The following is a 14,707-nucleotide window of genomic DNA, read 5'->3' on the forward strand; positions in this document are numbered from 1 at the left end:
AAATATAGTAAACAGCCATTGTTTAGATCCTGTTCCAAGGGGTTCCAAGGGGTAGGGGAGGAAGTCCAGCAGAACTAAGCAATGTATAGAAAATTTTGGGACCTCCATATAAAAAGTTTGCATCGAGGAGAAGGGTAAAACAGTGCTGGGAATGGTAATAGTAGTAGGCTTGAATTTCGCGAAAATCACGTGGCTCTCTCACTACAGTAGTGAATCTCATCAAGTGGCCTATATTGGATACATGAATTTCTCTAAATCAGTTGTGTCATTGAAGGCTCTAAATGCGGGAAATAGAACATTTTTCTACAGTAATTTTGGGTTGCCCTTAGCAACAGGTGTTTTGCAATTTTCAAGGCTTTTTGCCTACAGCAGCGATGGGCGTGAGTTTCACTGGCTTCGCTGACTGTGATCGGCTTCGTTTGACTACTGTAGAGTGAATTTCAGATTTTCCCAACCCTGGGGTAAAAGGCTGAATTGGCTGACAATTTGAGAAACTGTTGAAACGTACCCACGTCTCGCACGTTGACATCCCGCATCGTTGACCTTTGAGCAGACAAGAACTTCCCCACATAAAGACTTAAAACTTAATTAGGAGTCTTATACGCTTATTCATCAAACTTTACAAAAAAAAATCTTACCAAAAAGTTCTAATTTGGTGTTGCTTGTTCTAGATTTTGTACACTTTTGGGTTTTTGAAGAACTTCTATATAAATAAAAACGGAATGGTGTTTGTATATCACGAAATGGCTTAAGAACGGATTAATAGACTTACATGATTAATTCACTATTTGCATTGGTCAAGTGTTCCGACGTGTTTGAGTAAAGGAAATGATTTGGGAAACTCTCTGAATAACTGGAAATACAACTGAAAACTAAACTGTTGTTTTGCATGGGAGATTGCATGCCATTTTTCAACAGCCTACTTAATGGAAAAACGAAGTTTGACATGACCACTAGTATTTTATATTATTTTCACATAACAAAAAACTAAAACTTTAGGTTAGTTTATTTCCAGTCTATTCATGATCTAACGTAAATCTAAGAGGCATGGTGGCACTGTTCTAGATTGGCGATTAGTGCATCTTTGTCGAAGTTGGTAGTAATAAATTTAGAAGAAAGATGACCATAATCATTTTACTGATTAGATTTTGGCAATTCTAAGCGCAGGAAACCAGAAATATTCATTTCAGTTTGCAAAACTTTTGCAACATAACTATACATTTAATCGGCAATCGGGTGTGCCCAAAAATGCAAAAAATGTACCTTGGCAAAAAGCTCTCAGTTGATAGCTGCGAAAGTGTTTATAAGGACACTGAGCTGAGAAGAAGGCTTTTCCTCAATTGAAATGTAATGCTATAAAGAAGAAGAAGAATCAAAGGGATAAGGATGAACGGTAGAAAAATAAGTTGTTTCTTGTTTAATCTTCCTTCAGAAAAATCAATGAAGCTTATCATTGACCCACTTCCTTGTAGTTTTTTTTTACTAATATGTCGCATCTTATGATGCAAAGGACATTTATGTGATTATCGGTTTAATATTCTATATTATATTTATTGTAATTCTAACCAAGAAAACTAAAGCTATAAGTGATTTATTACAAAATCATACTGATTGATAGGATTCTGCAATCAACTTTCATTACGAACCTATAAGAATGAACAATCTAAATGCTCCTCACAGCTCCTAAACAGCAATACTGTGCATTTATATGATGAAGATGTGTATTATCCTGACAAAACTGCAATTTTATTATCAAATTTGTAAAATATTTTGTCTAAGAAAATTATTCCGTTTTTGTCACGGTTCCGTTTTTGTCAACTGAAAATTGCCGATCGTGTTGATAAAAACGGAACATACCTGTAGTAATTTATGCAACAAGTTACAAAATGATGTTTTTTTTTTCAGCACGAGTTGTACATTTATCTAACGAGGCTCGCAGAGTTGCATAAATACAACGGGTGCCGAAAAAATCAAGTTTTGGAGTTGCATACAACATATTTTGCTATTTCGTAAAATGCCGTTTTAGAGGACAAACATTTTAAGAGACCCCATATGAGCATACGTCTATGCGTAGTATTAACGCTTGGGCCCAAAAGGACACGCGGCGTTTCCCAGCGGAACTTTTTTCTACATTCTTATGGGAGATAATATGTCTATGCTATGCTAGGGGGCCTTCCTTAGCCGAGTGGTTATAGAGTCCGTGGCTACAAATCAAAGCCATGACACCTTTGTCTGGGTTCGATTCCCGGTCGGTTCAGGATCTTTTCGTAATGGGAATTTCCTTGACGTCACTGAACATGAAGTATCATCGTACCTGCCACACGATATACAAATGCGAAAATGGCAACTTTGGCAAAGAAAGCTCTCAGTTAAAGGGGCAGGATCAGTCATTGATTTTGGAATTTTCAAAAGTAGTATTTTCGTTCGTCGTAAAATCAATCAAATTTACAGGAAAATGTGTTCACTCTATTCTATATTCGAATCAATACACTGTGAACACATTTTCATCGAACAATTTTTAGTTTTGAACAGAAAAACTGCTTTTGATGTTTCGATGATGACAATGATTACGATGACGGAGCGTTGAACGGTAATAACTGTGGAAGTGCTCATAAGTACACTATGCTGAGAAGCAGGCTCTGTCGCAGTGAGGATGTAATGCCGAAAAGTAGAAAAAGAATGCTATGCTATGCATTTATATGAGAGAAAACATTGCGATGTTTCATTGAATTTTGGAATTTGGGACACATGCGCATTTTTGGAAACTTTACAACAGACGCGCGGTGTAATATATCCAGCGAACCAGTCAATATTAATTCAGTATTTTTTAATCAATAGGCTTCAATAGGCTGTGATACGATAGTACCGATCAATATAAAAAGTCGATTCTAACGCATTTCAACATTATCATAAGTATAGATCTATATTCCCAATTAGAGGACAGAACAGATAAGAAGGCACATACAGTAGTTGGCTCTATGTGTTGCCTCTCCTACGAATGCTGGAAGATCCGATCTTAAATCAGAATCGCCAGCATGTGTCGGATCTGGATTGCACAATGGATAAAGAATCAGATGCTATGGTATGAAGAGACTGGGATATTTAGTTGACGTTTCTCGAAATAGCACTGAAAAGTACTCATTTTCAGCACCGAAAAGAGTGCTGAAAGTAGCACTTTTCAGTATTGTTACTTTTGGTAGGAATATGCCATTATGTTATTCATCTTCTCGATGAAAAGTTGATTGATTTGTATCCGAATAGGCCTTAGCATTGTTTTGATTTTGTATGGGATTTTGACGTTTACTGGCCTTGTTGTTTACTAATTTCATGGAAGAGTGGAAGAGAGAGAACCATTTTTGGGCAGAGCAAAAAACAAATTTCATGGTCACTGTCACGATGTACTATATTAAAAAGGTGATATATTCCAAAAACTGACAGGTACTTGACGACGTCACTCCTATAGGCCTATTCACATGACGTCTCAAATCAGCTGATCGGGAAGCACTATGACAGTTCTTCTATGAAAATGACAGGCCCGTGTTAGCACCGGTCCTCCACCGATGTAAACAAATGCATAGACGGATCTGTCACATGAAAAGGCCTATCCACCTCGAACAAATTTGCGTAACAAATGATCTAGTCATCCGGATGGTATATGGTAGGTGCTCAGGATCAAGTCGTTGGAGTTGGAAGACGTGCCGGTACGCAATCTAGCGAAACTAAATTACCCGTTTAGTTCGTGGATCGGAAAATTATAGATGGTTCTCATCAGGAATCGGACCTGGTGTGTCGTTAGGGAGCGTAATGAAGAAAATCCGAAAGTGAGTGAGGAGTTGTCAAAATAAGCTCTGGAAACCATCTGCTCATGGGCTGGTGCAGAATACGATGCTTAGGATTGCCAGACGCTCTCTTTTTAGAGTACATGTACTATTTTCCATAATTGAAAAATGTACTCTTTCAGGTGAGAGCAAATATGGTAACCCTAACGATGCTGTTTTCGAAGAAGCATGGGAAAACTTGCCGAACACCTTCGAGAACAGTGGTTCTACACGTAGGATTGATCTACTTCGTAAGTAGACTGGTATTCGACTGGTAGGCACCGAGAGTGACGATCCACAGGAGTATGTGGATGAAATTATGCTTGATGAGAGATGTCAACCTCGTTTGTGACGTTGGACGATTTGAAACAAGGAGACTTTACGAATTTACTTTTCAGCATTGCATTCGAGGTTGCTATTAGCAGATAATATGATTATACTACTCTATATAAACTAATTCTCTGGCTATTAGGAAATGTAGCATGCAGAGAAACAGCATTATCATCACACAGTCGCATGCACTCCTTGGATTTACGGACGATATCGACCTTATTGGAATCAATCGCATGTCAGTGTAGGAGGCCTTTATGTCTCTGAAGAGGGAGACAGCGTGGATAGGCCTGACCATTAATTCTCCTTTAACGAAGTATGTGGTTGCAGGTAGAGATATAGAAAAACCTAGTGTTAAGGTAGTGTTTGAAGTTTTTGAAGAGTTTGATAACCTTAGACAACTTATGACATGTTACAATGACGTTTCTTGTGAAATGAAAAGACGAATTGCAGCTGTGAATATTGATTCTTCCGGTGTTTCTTTACGGGAACGAAGTGTGGACATTGAAAGAAGCAGACCGAAAAGCCTTCGGTGTTTTTGAGCGTGAAGTGCTGCAGAAAGTAGGGGAATTCGGGGTAAAACCGACACCCTAAGCTTATTGATAAAATGTGTGTACTTTCGCTTGTTAAACGAACCTAAAATTGTTGTAGAATCACAAATTGGTTATAAATCTATCAATCCTTGCGATCGCTGGATGATATATTAAGGTTATATAGTGATTTAAATCAAATTGAAATTTCATCATTTTTAGGTGAGCCAATTGAGAGTCCGGGTAAGATCGACACCCTGTTGGGGTAAAACCGACACATCCACTTCGAGTAGAATTTATACGTTGTGAACATCACCATCACATTGCATATTTAAAAGAATGCTTTAAACATGACTTTCGACATTTATGACCCCTTTCTCTAAAGGATTATTCACATATTACGTAAATTATTGAGAAGAGACCATAGATCCACTAAATATATGTGAAAATTTCAAATGTCCCATGCTAAGATTTTAAAGTTGGGATGAATACACATGGATATTTTTAATTTGTGTTCATGGAATGCTAATAAAGATGAAGTTGTAGCGAATGATTGGTTGTGAAAATAAATACTGTTTTATTTAAACAAAACAGAGAAGTGTAATAATTTTTGGATAATAAAAACTGTCGAACCTCATGGTTTGTAAATAAACAATAAGATTAATTTATGTTAAAATATTTCAAATTCTAAAAATTCTTTAATTTTGAATGAAAAGAAAAAATCTTCATGATTTCAAATAAGTTTAAACGTGATAACATAAAAATATATTTTTTTAAAATACAGTTAACTCTCCCTTACTCGATGTTCCGTATCTCGATATCGAGTTAGAGAACTATAGTAAAAGTTGGTTTTCATAGCTAACACGATGGTCCCTTTGAACGCAGTTGCACTGCTTTTGTGTTCTGTAACTCGATACCTCCCTAACTCGATGGTCCCTTCAATATCGAGTAAGGGAGAGATGACTGTATTTAATGATAGCTTGTGTCAAGTCATATAGTGTCTATTTTACACGTTGACAAGTTCGGCATCCGTGAACTTCGCTGGAATTCGAAAACAAAGACTCACATAAACTACAGAGCTGGTCTTCCGATTAGAAAGATTCCCTGAAGTTAGATTATGAAACAAAGAAAGGTGTCGATTTCACCCCAAATGAAAGTGTCGATCTTACCCCGAGTGGGCATTTATTTTTCAATAGCGTTTTCAGCTGTCGAAAAACCAAAACATAATTTCTTCTTCATGTTTTATCAACGTAATAATAGTAAATGATGATGTAGACGCAGAACAAATAATTACATTTTAAAAATTTCACATGCGAAATGGTTATTGAATAAAAGCGAAATATTGGAACAGCAGTTGCTTCTATGTTATCCAATATAATTTTGTTGTTTATTCTGGCAGTTTATTGGTAGCGTCAGTTGTAATAGCATTCGAAACACAACATTTCACAAGTTAAAATAGAGCGTGGTGGAAACTGCATGAAAATCTGCTCAAAACATGAAAAATCAAAGGGTGTCGAGCTTACCCACAGTGTCGGTTTTACCCTGATTTCCCCTACTCGTTAGGAAACTAGAAAACGGTAAGTAGTGCGGACGCATAAATCACGAGTTCTAATAAATCTATAAAGATGCGAAAATTGTTAAGCGTGTGAAATACGGCAGACTTCAGTGGGCGGGTCACTTAATGCGAATATCGGAAGGAAAAAATGTGAAATTATAATTCAGCATGGAGCTAGATAGAGGTCAGCGTTTTGGTGGAAGACCACGAGCGTATTCGGTTGGACGCAGTGAAAGGGGACCTGGCGACCCTAAACGTTCGGAACAATTTGAGAAGTATCGCCTAACTCGACAAAGGGATTGGCAGCACCCCTTCAGAATTCAATGAAACTTTCTGGATGTGAAGACTATGTGAAACTAAGATACTTTACACACTTTGTTTTTTTTCAGAATCGATCTAGACTAACATTTGGAAAGGGTCAAAGTTTTTTTTTACTTATTTTTATAAACCCGTATAACTCGAAAACGGTAAGACCTACAAAAAAGTGTTGTATGGGGGACTATAGTGAAATTTCCTGAAATTTTAGAAAAAAATATTGAAAAAATAAAAAACATTTTCTACACTGAAAAAAAATGATTCAAAACTTTATAGTCGATTTAAAAAAACGACCCCTTTAGATCATCCTTAAGCAAAAAGTTTCGTAATTAAATTTACTAAAAGTCCTCCATACATTGCAAATTGGGCATATTTCAGAGAAAAAAGTTTTTCCAACAACGATTTTTTTAAATTCAAAATGATTTTTTTATTTTTTTTTTATTTCGCTTTAAATAGTCTAGTATGATCGTATTTTCAAGTGATAAATAAGTTTTAATCACATAATAGATTTTTTTTTCATTTTTTTCATAAATTGATCTGCCGTGGTTCCACCAAGAACGATTAAATGTTCTACACAAATGCTATTTATAAGAATATCTTTCATTCGAAGGTTTAACCACCTTGACTTTTCAGGCAAACATATTTTCCTGAGATACCCTTGGGCTATCCAATATAAGTAGCAGTAAACTAACGCATTATTTCATCTAACCATTCCCCAGGCTTCTCTCGAAGTGATTGAGCCCGCTAAACTACAGCTGTGGTTTGCCGGAAAGTTGATGCTTCCGGATCGAAAGCTAGGCGAAATAATTGGGAACAATGAGAAAACCAAAATTATTATCAAGCTGTCGAAAATCAACGAAGGCGCGCCGGGACGTGAACCGGTAGTGTCCGAGGAGGCCAAAAAGCAACTGATGTTGCAGGCTTATCGTCGTCAGGAGGAACTCAAGGTAAGCAATTTTATGGATATTTTTTTCCGATTGATAAAACGTAATCTGAGAGATTACGCGTTTTCATGTTTTCCCTTCTAAGAAGTGGATAAGTTAACAAGGTGTAACATAAAATAGCATGGCTCAAAACTCCTTCAACTAAACAGTTAATAATACCCGAACTAGGGAAAGTGTACCAGTTATGGCCATAGTGGTTCCCTATTTGGCCATATGCAAAATTCGGATAACTTTCAAATTTTTAATCTTTTCGAATGTTTTAATATCAAGATATATCCTATATCTTACTGCTAAAATACAAAAAAACTTTTCAAAATGTTGAGACATTCAAGTTATCACGTATGGCGAAATAGGGATCCACTATGGCCATAACTGGTACACCTACCCTATAGGTGGTATTGCATTTTGAGGGCCTAGTCATTCAGCATTTTCAGCAGCTATTCAGCAAGATCAAGCTGAGGGTCGTGGGTTTCGATTCCCACCGGTCGAGGATTTTTCTGGTTTGAAAATTTCTTCTCGACTTCTCAGGGCATAGAGTACACACTTAGATTTTTTCACGAGCTCTGCTGTGCGAGTCTCGGTTTTCCAATTTTAACCGCGACTCAGCTAACAAATTGGTCGGTTGCTTAGCAACGAAGCACGATTTACTGATACTCGGCTTTTATTACCTGAGATCCCAGGAAATTTGTATACCGACTTAAGGCTCCCCCAAATCTACGCGACTTTTTACGGCGACGGTGACAAAAAATCGTCGCGATTTCGTTGTTGTGTCGCTGCAAGCGCTCTTCTATGGAACAATTTTGCCTGACACGACGCGAATTGCTGCGAAATCGCGTCGCTGTAAAAGAGTTTCAGCATTCTTTTTTATTTAGTTTATGTCCAAATGTCATTCGCTCCTTTTTTCCTCTTCGAGTGCTTCACTGCGAACGGTTTTTAGATATTGTGACATCACGCAAATGCTAAGTGTAGTGGTAGTGCAGGTTGTATTGCCTTTGAGGGGCAATAATGTATTGATTTCGATAGGGTTTTTGATTTGTTACTCAGAAACATTTGAAGGAATCAATTAACACTGATAAAAACAACATAGTAACGGCAACTAGAACGAGGGTGCATTTAAAATGATTGTACCACTTGATTTCAACAGAAAATGGAACGTTATTGGCAAAACAATACCGTTGTGAATTTTACTATGTTTTGACAACAAATTGAAGCATAGTAAGATTTACCATGCCTATATTGATAATCAACATGGGGATATAGTAAAATTGACCACAGTTGTTGTTCTGTTTGTTTATATACTGTCAGCGACATGAAGAAAAAACAGTAATTTAGTTGTTTTAATTTATTTCACTAAACTCACTATTTATCACTTTTTTACATGCAGTTGCATCGCTAATTTGAACACGCAATGTTGCCATCGGAAGGTATCCATAAAAAATAACTGGTTCCATGGTGAAGATTCACAGTCAAGCTAGTTGGAATCGAACTCCAATACCAGATCGGCTACGGCTTGGTCTACGGCAGTATCCTGCTGGCAAGCACACTGGTAGTGCTCTCGGTTATATAGATGGTACTGCCTCTGTCCTCGATTGGCGAAGACGTTCCGGACGGGGTCAACTGGCTTTGGTTGTTTTCCCAGTCCAAAGGGAGTTCATTCCGATCAGATGTATTCATTGGCGTATGCTTCGATGTCCTTGTGGATCATGTTGGCCGCTATCTCCTGTTGGATGACACGACGGAGACCCATTTAATTATACGAACATATATTTTGTTGAACTCAAAAGTTTTTACCTGCTGTTCCATTGGGATGTCACTACGACGATCATGGCGTGAATCCCCTCGTCGATACATTCGACCCATCCTTAGTTGTAGATCGTTTCATGGGTCATAGGCGGCATTACGGGGTCATCTTCCGAGTTGAAAGTCTCTAGTCCGCCTATTCACTCCGACATGTTCGTTTTTCCTCTGAATCGTCAAAGTTCAGTTGGTGTTTGCGACAACCTGTGAAACCAAGCCAAAAATTGATTAGCGCAGTTCCTATATCGTGAAGCAACTATTCATAATAACATTGGTTTCAATCAACCGCGAAAAGAGTTGAACCATTTGCCTCGTGTAGGTGTTTTACCGAAAAATGGAGTCTTCCAAACAAACTGGTCAACTATGTTCAATAGTTACTATCACTATTTGAATTGTTACCGAGTCGTGGTTGTCGTCACAATTTTTTAATGCACATAACTATTTCAATGGTTATGGTTACTATTTTACGGCATAGTAAAAATAAGAACGTTGTGTATTTGGACATACTACATTTTTTCTATCAGTGAAGTTTAAAGATCACGCTATTGGACGGGTGTCCTACGTTAGGCAGAAACACGAAAGGCGACTACGCACAAAAGGCGGAATAATTAAAGGCAGAAACGCGAAAGGCGGAATCACATAAGGCTAATTTGAATAATTAGCCTTATCTGGTTCTGATGATTGTTTTTAGGGAATAGTTAGGTACTGTTGCCGTATCATTGAAATAATCGCAATTCGTAACTTCCTTACTATTGATTCTATTACAATAGCCCTAATGGAACAAGCCGGAATAGCATTAGTCCTAATATGAGCAACTAGAATTCCACTATCGTAGTAGCAATATAACGCGAAAAACAGCATTTGTTTCTAATAAGGAACAATTTAACCTGACTTTTTAGTGACTCGTGACGCCAAACATGTTCAAGGTGATAAGTCCAGAAAGAATAGCTGATGATTAAAAGAAGGAAAAATCACTGACAATATATTATTATATTTCCGAAGGATTTACTTTGTCCATCCTTCGGGCAAGTGGTATTCGGGCCCTTGTTCCTTTCGGGCTAGTGGCAGAATCACACGATATACGAATGCAAAAATGGCAACTTTTGCAAATAAATGTGAGAGTTTCTGAACACTGAGCTGCGAAGCTGACTCCGTGTCAATGGGGTCGTAATGCCTAGCACAATAAAACTGGCTAAATTCATCAAAAATTTAGAGCACACATAGAGCTGGCAGAAACAAACACAGGCGCGGCTATTCACCCAACATCCAAACTCGTGTGGGAAGAAATTCATAGTGGGGGCACCGTAGCGTAATGGAGGGCATTGAATGGTACCCACAACCTGTGTATTAATAGGATACCTAGTACCGACATACCGTTTTAATTCATATTACGGATACTTAAGGCGAAGTAGGCCGTCATTGAAATTTGTACGCGTCGTTGATGATTGTTGCTCGTTCATCTCACGATTACGAATCAAAGAAAATCAGTTGGTTTTGCACTGACACAGCTGAAAAAGTATCAGCATATGTTATACATGTTAGCACGTACAGTGATACATTTTCAAGTCAATATAAACTATCAAGACTGAGTTATATCACTTTGAAATGCAAGCTGAAAAGTCATCATTGTTGCCAAAACGAATGACGGGCTACTTCGCCTTAAAGCCTCTGTGAAGTACAACTTATCCAAAAGCATATAGAACAAATCATTATGTATAATTCCTTCGCGTTATCGAGTCTACAGAATACTTAACTTTCGAATGGTGGGTGAAGATTTTGATTTCGCAACGAGAATAATTTAAAATAAACATAAATATGTGGGGTTTTTATGATTCTTATTCCGGACGCTACCTTACTTTTGCCTTTCGGACACTTTGATTCAATTTCCGTACAGCTCATGAAAACCATAATTGGAGATGTGAAATCATCAATTGAAATTCACAGAAAAAAATATTCAATTTTCAATGTGATGTAAACTGAAGTCTACTGTAAAAATAAATCAAATTCGTGTGTTGTTACAGCATCATGTAAATTTAAATGAATATACATTCAATTTTCAACTAAAAATGGTTGAATTTTACATGATCGTGTAAATTTAAAGTGAATTCGATTGAAAAATAATGGATTGGTCGTTGAAATTTAGGTTTATTTTGATGCTCCAAATATGTGCATGAAAATAAACTTAATTTTACAACATATTTTTAGCTGTGTTGTTAAACCACAAAAGAGACGTCTAAGGTAGCTAGATATTACAAACTTTCATAGATATAGATGAAAAATGCCTTATAAAACGAGACTTGAAAGCAGAGTGTCGTGTTTCTCTTGTATACCTAAATGAGCTAGTGTGCCATGCGATATCCCATATAGCAGCTCACAGATTATGTGAGACACGAGATGCAGATACGTACAAAATATATCTTAGTGAGCGAGTCTCATGAGACATCTCGTGAGGCTCGTCACATGCGCTTACTAGGAGTACCTCTATGCAGTTATGTTTGCCTAGTACAATAATCCCGAGGAAGCATACGGCTTCGGTCTATGCCTATGCTTCTTCGGTGGCCAGCACAAGTTTTTCTATTCAAATGCTAGAGATTCAACCGTGTTGAACCGCGTCAGTCCTTTCAAACTGCTTACAGGCAGTTCAATCCATAATTTAATCCATTTTCATTGCCTTTGAAACCATCACCTGCGAGTCTCAAATGCACTGTCACATTGAGATTTTCTCATGAGACGACGCATGAGCCAGTGCAGATGTGATCGTTTGAGCTAGTACATTGCTACATGAGATCTAAAAAAATGTGTCTCACCATAGCACGTGCTCAAGCGCGCGGTTATTTTTGTGCGCTCATGGCAAGCTGATCTCAAGCTCTTAAGGCCTTTTGGTGCGTCATCGCAAAATGGCTTCTTCCAAAATCATTAACATATTGTTATGATAGTATTGGTATTTGCAACATCGATGAAATATAACTGCTTATCACCTGATTTAATGGATTATATATGCGAAGAAAAATACTTCAGGTGGTATTTCAATATTTAATCAACATTTTCAGGTACAGCATTATCAATTTAGCGACAATATACATGAGATTTATATTCTCAAAAAAAATCTCCGATTTTATGCCGCATATCATTGCCTCACACAACTACACTTGTAAATAGAAGGTGCTTACCTTTTCCATTGTAATTCTGCAGCAAACATTTGTGTTTTGGATTTCATATTGCGTTCACTACACTTCCACTAAACAAATCTTTCATTCACTTCAATTAAAAGAACACATTTCAAACGGGAATCAAATATTTATAAAGTTTCATCAACCGCAACACTCAAAACTATTATGGCGGTGGTTTTCACTTGCTGCGAATCGACGCCGCCACCGCACACTGAGACATGCCTGTGTTTATAGTCTAAAATATCCAACTTTATTTCTGTTGTATTAATTTTCAGTGCGGATAGGTTGGGCAAAGCATAGAAACTTGCAATTCATACGTTGTTTGTTTTTCGATTCTCTCAAATTACAAAAACCATCTCTACGAAGCATAAAATCATACCAAGAGTTTATCAATTTGGACCACCCAAAATAATTGAAAAGCTCCACAGTGCGATGCGTCGGGACGCGTCTATCGTGTGTGCACAATCATCGCGATCGTTGAGCGCAGTGATGTCAGAGTTGCTATCTGTAAAATCATAGCATTTAATGTGAATTGATCACAAAAATCATTAAAATTTAATTAATTCAGTGATCTTGTGATGGAAAACTATTTGCAAAATGATAAGTTATTATGATATGCAGCAAATGTTCCGAAAACAAGCATATAACAATTGCTAGAAAAATCTGTCACCAATCACCTGGCAACACCGTCATCCCTTGCAAACATAAACCGTACCGATGCATAACAAAAATATGCGATAAATCTAATTAAAAACAGAGAAATTTCGTTGCCCTTCATTAAATTGTAATGTATTCTTTTGATATGTACGATTGAAGAGTTGATTTTGATTTCCAATACTTGTCAATCTACTAAATTTCCCATGTGTTTACATAAAACTATGCTTAACACAAATGTTATATTTTTTGTTTGTTTGTTTTGAAAATATACATGGAAAGGCGACACTACTACTATTACATCAATAATGATTCTAATGATTCTTTGACTTACGCGCCGCTTCACCTTAATGTGAAGCGCGTATACATGATGTCTGCTTGAAAGTGCACGCAAAAAAATTGTGCGGTAAAAATTACCATTTTAGGGGGTTAAATCAAGCGCTCGCACCGGCAATTTTCAGCAGACCAGAAATGCGCTTGATTTTACCATGTCTGTTGTCGAAATCAGATTGTTGTAAATTATTTCTGTCAAATGTACCAGAAATGTGGTGGGATGTACCGTAAACATAGTAAATTGGTCTGAAATTGCATGGTAGTTTCAAGAATGGGCGTAGTCAGCTACAATAGTAACTTTTACCACAGAATTTTTTCCCGTGTGAGAACCTTTTAACAAATTGAAACATTTCGTGTGAAATGTTTCCCATACAAAGTGCAGTGTCCGGCAGTGATGCATTTTGAACTGAACGCGAGCCAAAAGTGAACTGAACGCGTTCAAATTTCGCACGTGAACGCAGTAAACATTGAACTCTCGTGCATGATTCTGACGCTGCTCACGAACGGCCGGTTCACTTCAAAATGCACAGTGAAGTATAAAACATAACAGTACTCCAAACTACATTGAATTCATATCACGCACAATGTATGGAACCCTAAATGTTCCTTGGCATCTTTTGTAAATATTTCTGCTTTGAAATGTACTTAAGATCCACTTTGAAAAACATTTTTTATTCGCGTTCATTTTTCAGCTCTTTTGGGTTCAAATTTTTGAACTGATCAATGTGCAAGCCTACTTGATCCCTCGTTCAAAAATTTGAACTGGAACGCAAACTGAACGCGTTCAAATGCAACACTGGTGTTCGGAATTTGAAACTGTCCGTAATATGAATCAAAACGGTATAAGTTTAACAAATAATTATGAAACTATATGCAGGAATCTACGCTAAAAGTGAGTATTAAATCCGCTTGGAAATTATGGAATAGTTGTCATGACAGGGAAACGCAAACTGCTCAGTCTAATTATCGTTTGGAAGCCAAAGTAAATAATTCTAATACGTTTTCAACTGATTCCGCCTATTCAGATTATGCCTTATGTTATTTTTCGCCTTATGTTACACGTCTAAGGCAGTCTACCTTTCAAGTTTCTGCCTTTTGTGATTCCGCCATTAGGGTGGGGCTTATTTCCAAAAATCTTCCGTAGTCAGGATTTACAAAGTGGAAAATGATCATCGGTCCCAAAATAACATCCTGTGAAAAAATGAGAATTTTTGGTGAAGGTTTAGAGGTGGCGCAAAGGGCGTATGTGCAGTTTTCCCAT

The 14,707-nt window shown here is 37.3% G+C and overlaps 1 protein-coding gene and 1 long non-coding RNA gene across 2 annotated transcripts in view; one reads left to right on the forward strand and one right to left on the reverse strand.

The window, feature by feature from the left end:
• LOC5573594 (UPF0769 protein CG18675) overlaps positions 1 to 14,707 on the forward strand; it is a 100,237-nt gene that overhangs the window by 3,868 nt on the left and 81,662 nt on the right. The window contains exon 3 of the mRNA XM_021851772.1: positions 7,268 to 7,495. Within this exon, the coding sequence (XP_021707464.1) occupies positions 7,268 to 7,495 (228 nt within the window). The remainder of the gene's footprint in view (positions 1 to 7,267; positions 7,496 to 14,707) is intronic.
• Positions 8,820 to 9,809, reverse strand: LOC110678642. Its single transcript, XR_002501800.1, has 2 exons — positions 9,284 to 9,809; positions 8,820 to 9,212 (listed from the first exon to the last, which is right to left on the reverse strand). It is a non-coding gene; the product is annotated as an uncharacterized LOC110678642 (long non-coding RNA).

The sequence above is a fragment of the Aedes aegypti genome, chromosome 3 (assembly GCF_002204515.2).
Source record: "Aedes aegypti strain LVP_AGWG chromosome 3, AaegL5.0 Primary Assembly, whole genome shotgun sequence".
Lineage (NCBI taxonomy): Eukaryota > Metazoa > Arthropoda > Insecta > Diptera > Culicidae > Aedes > Aedes aegypti.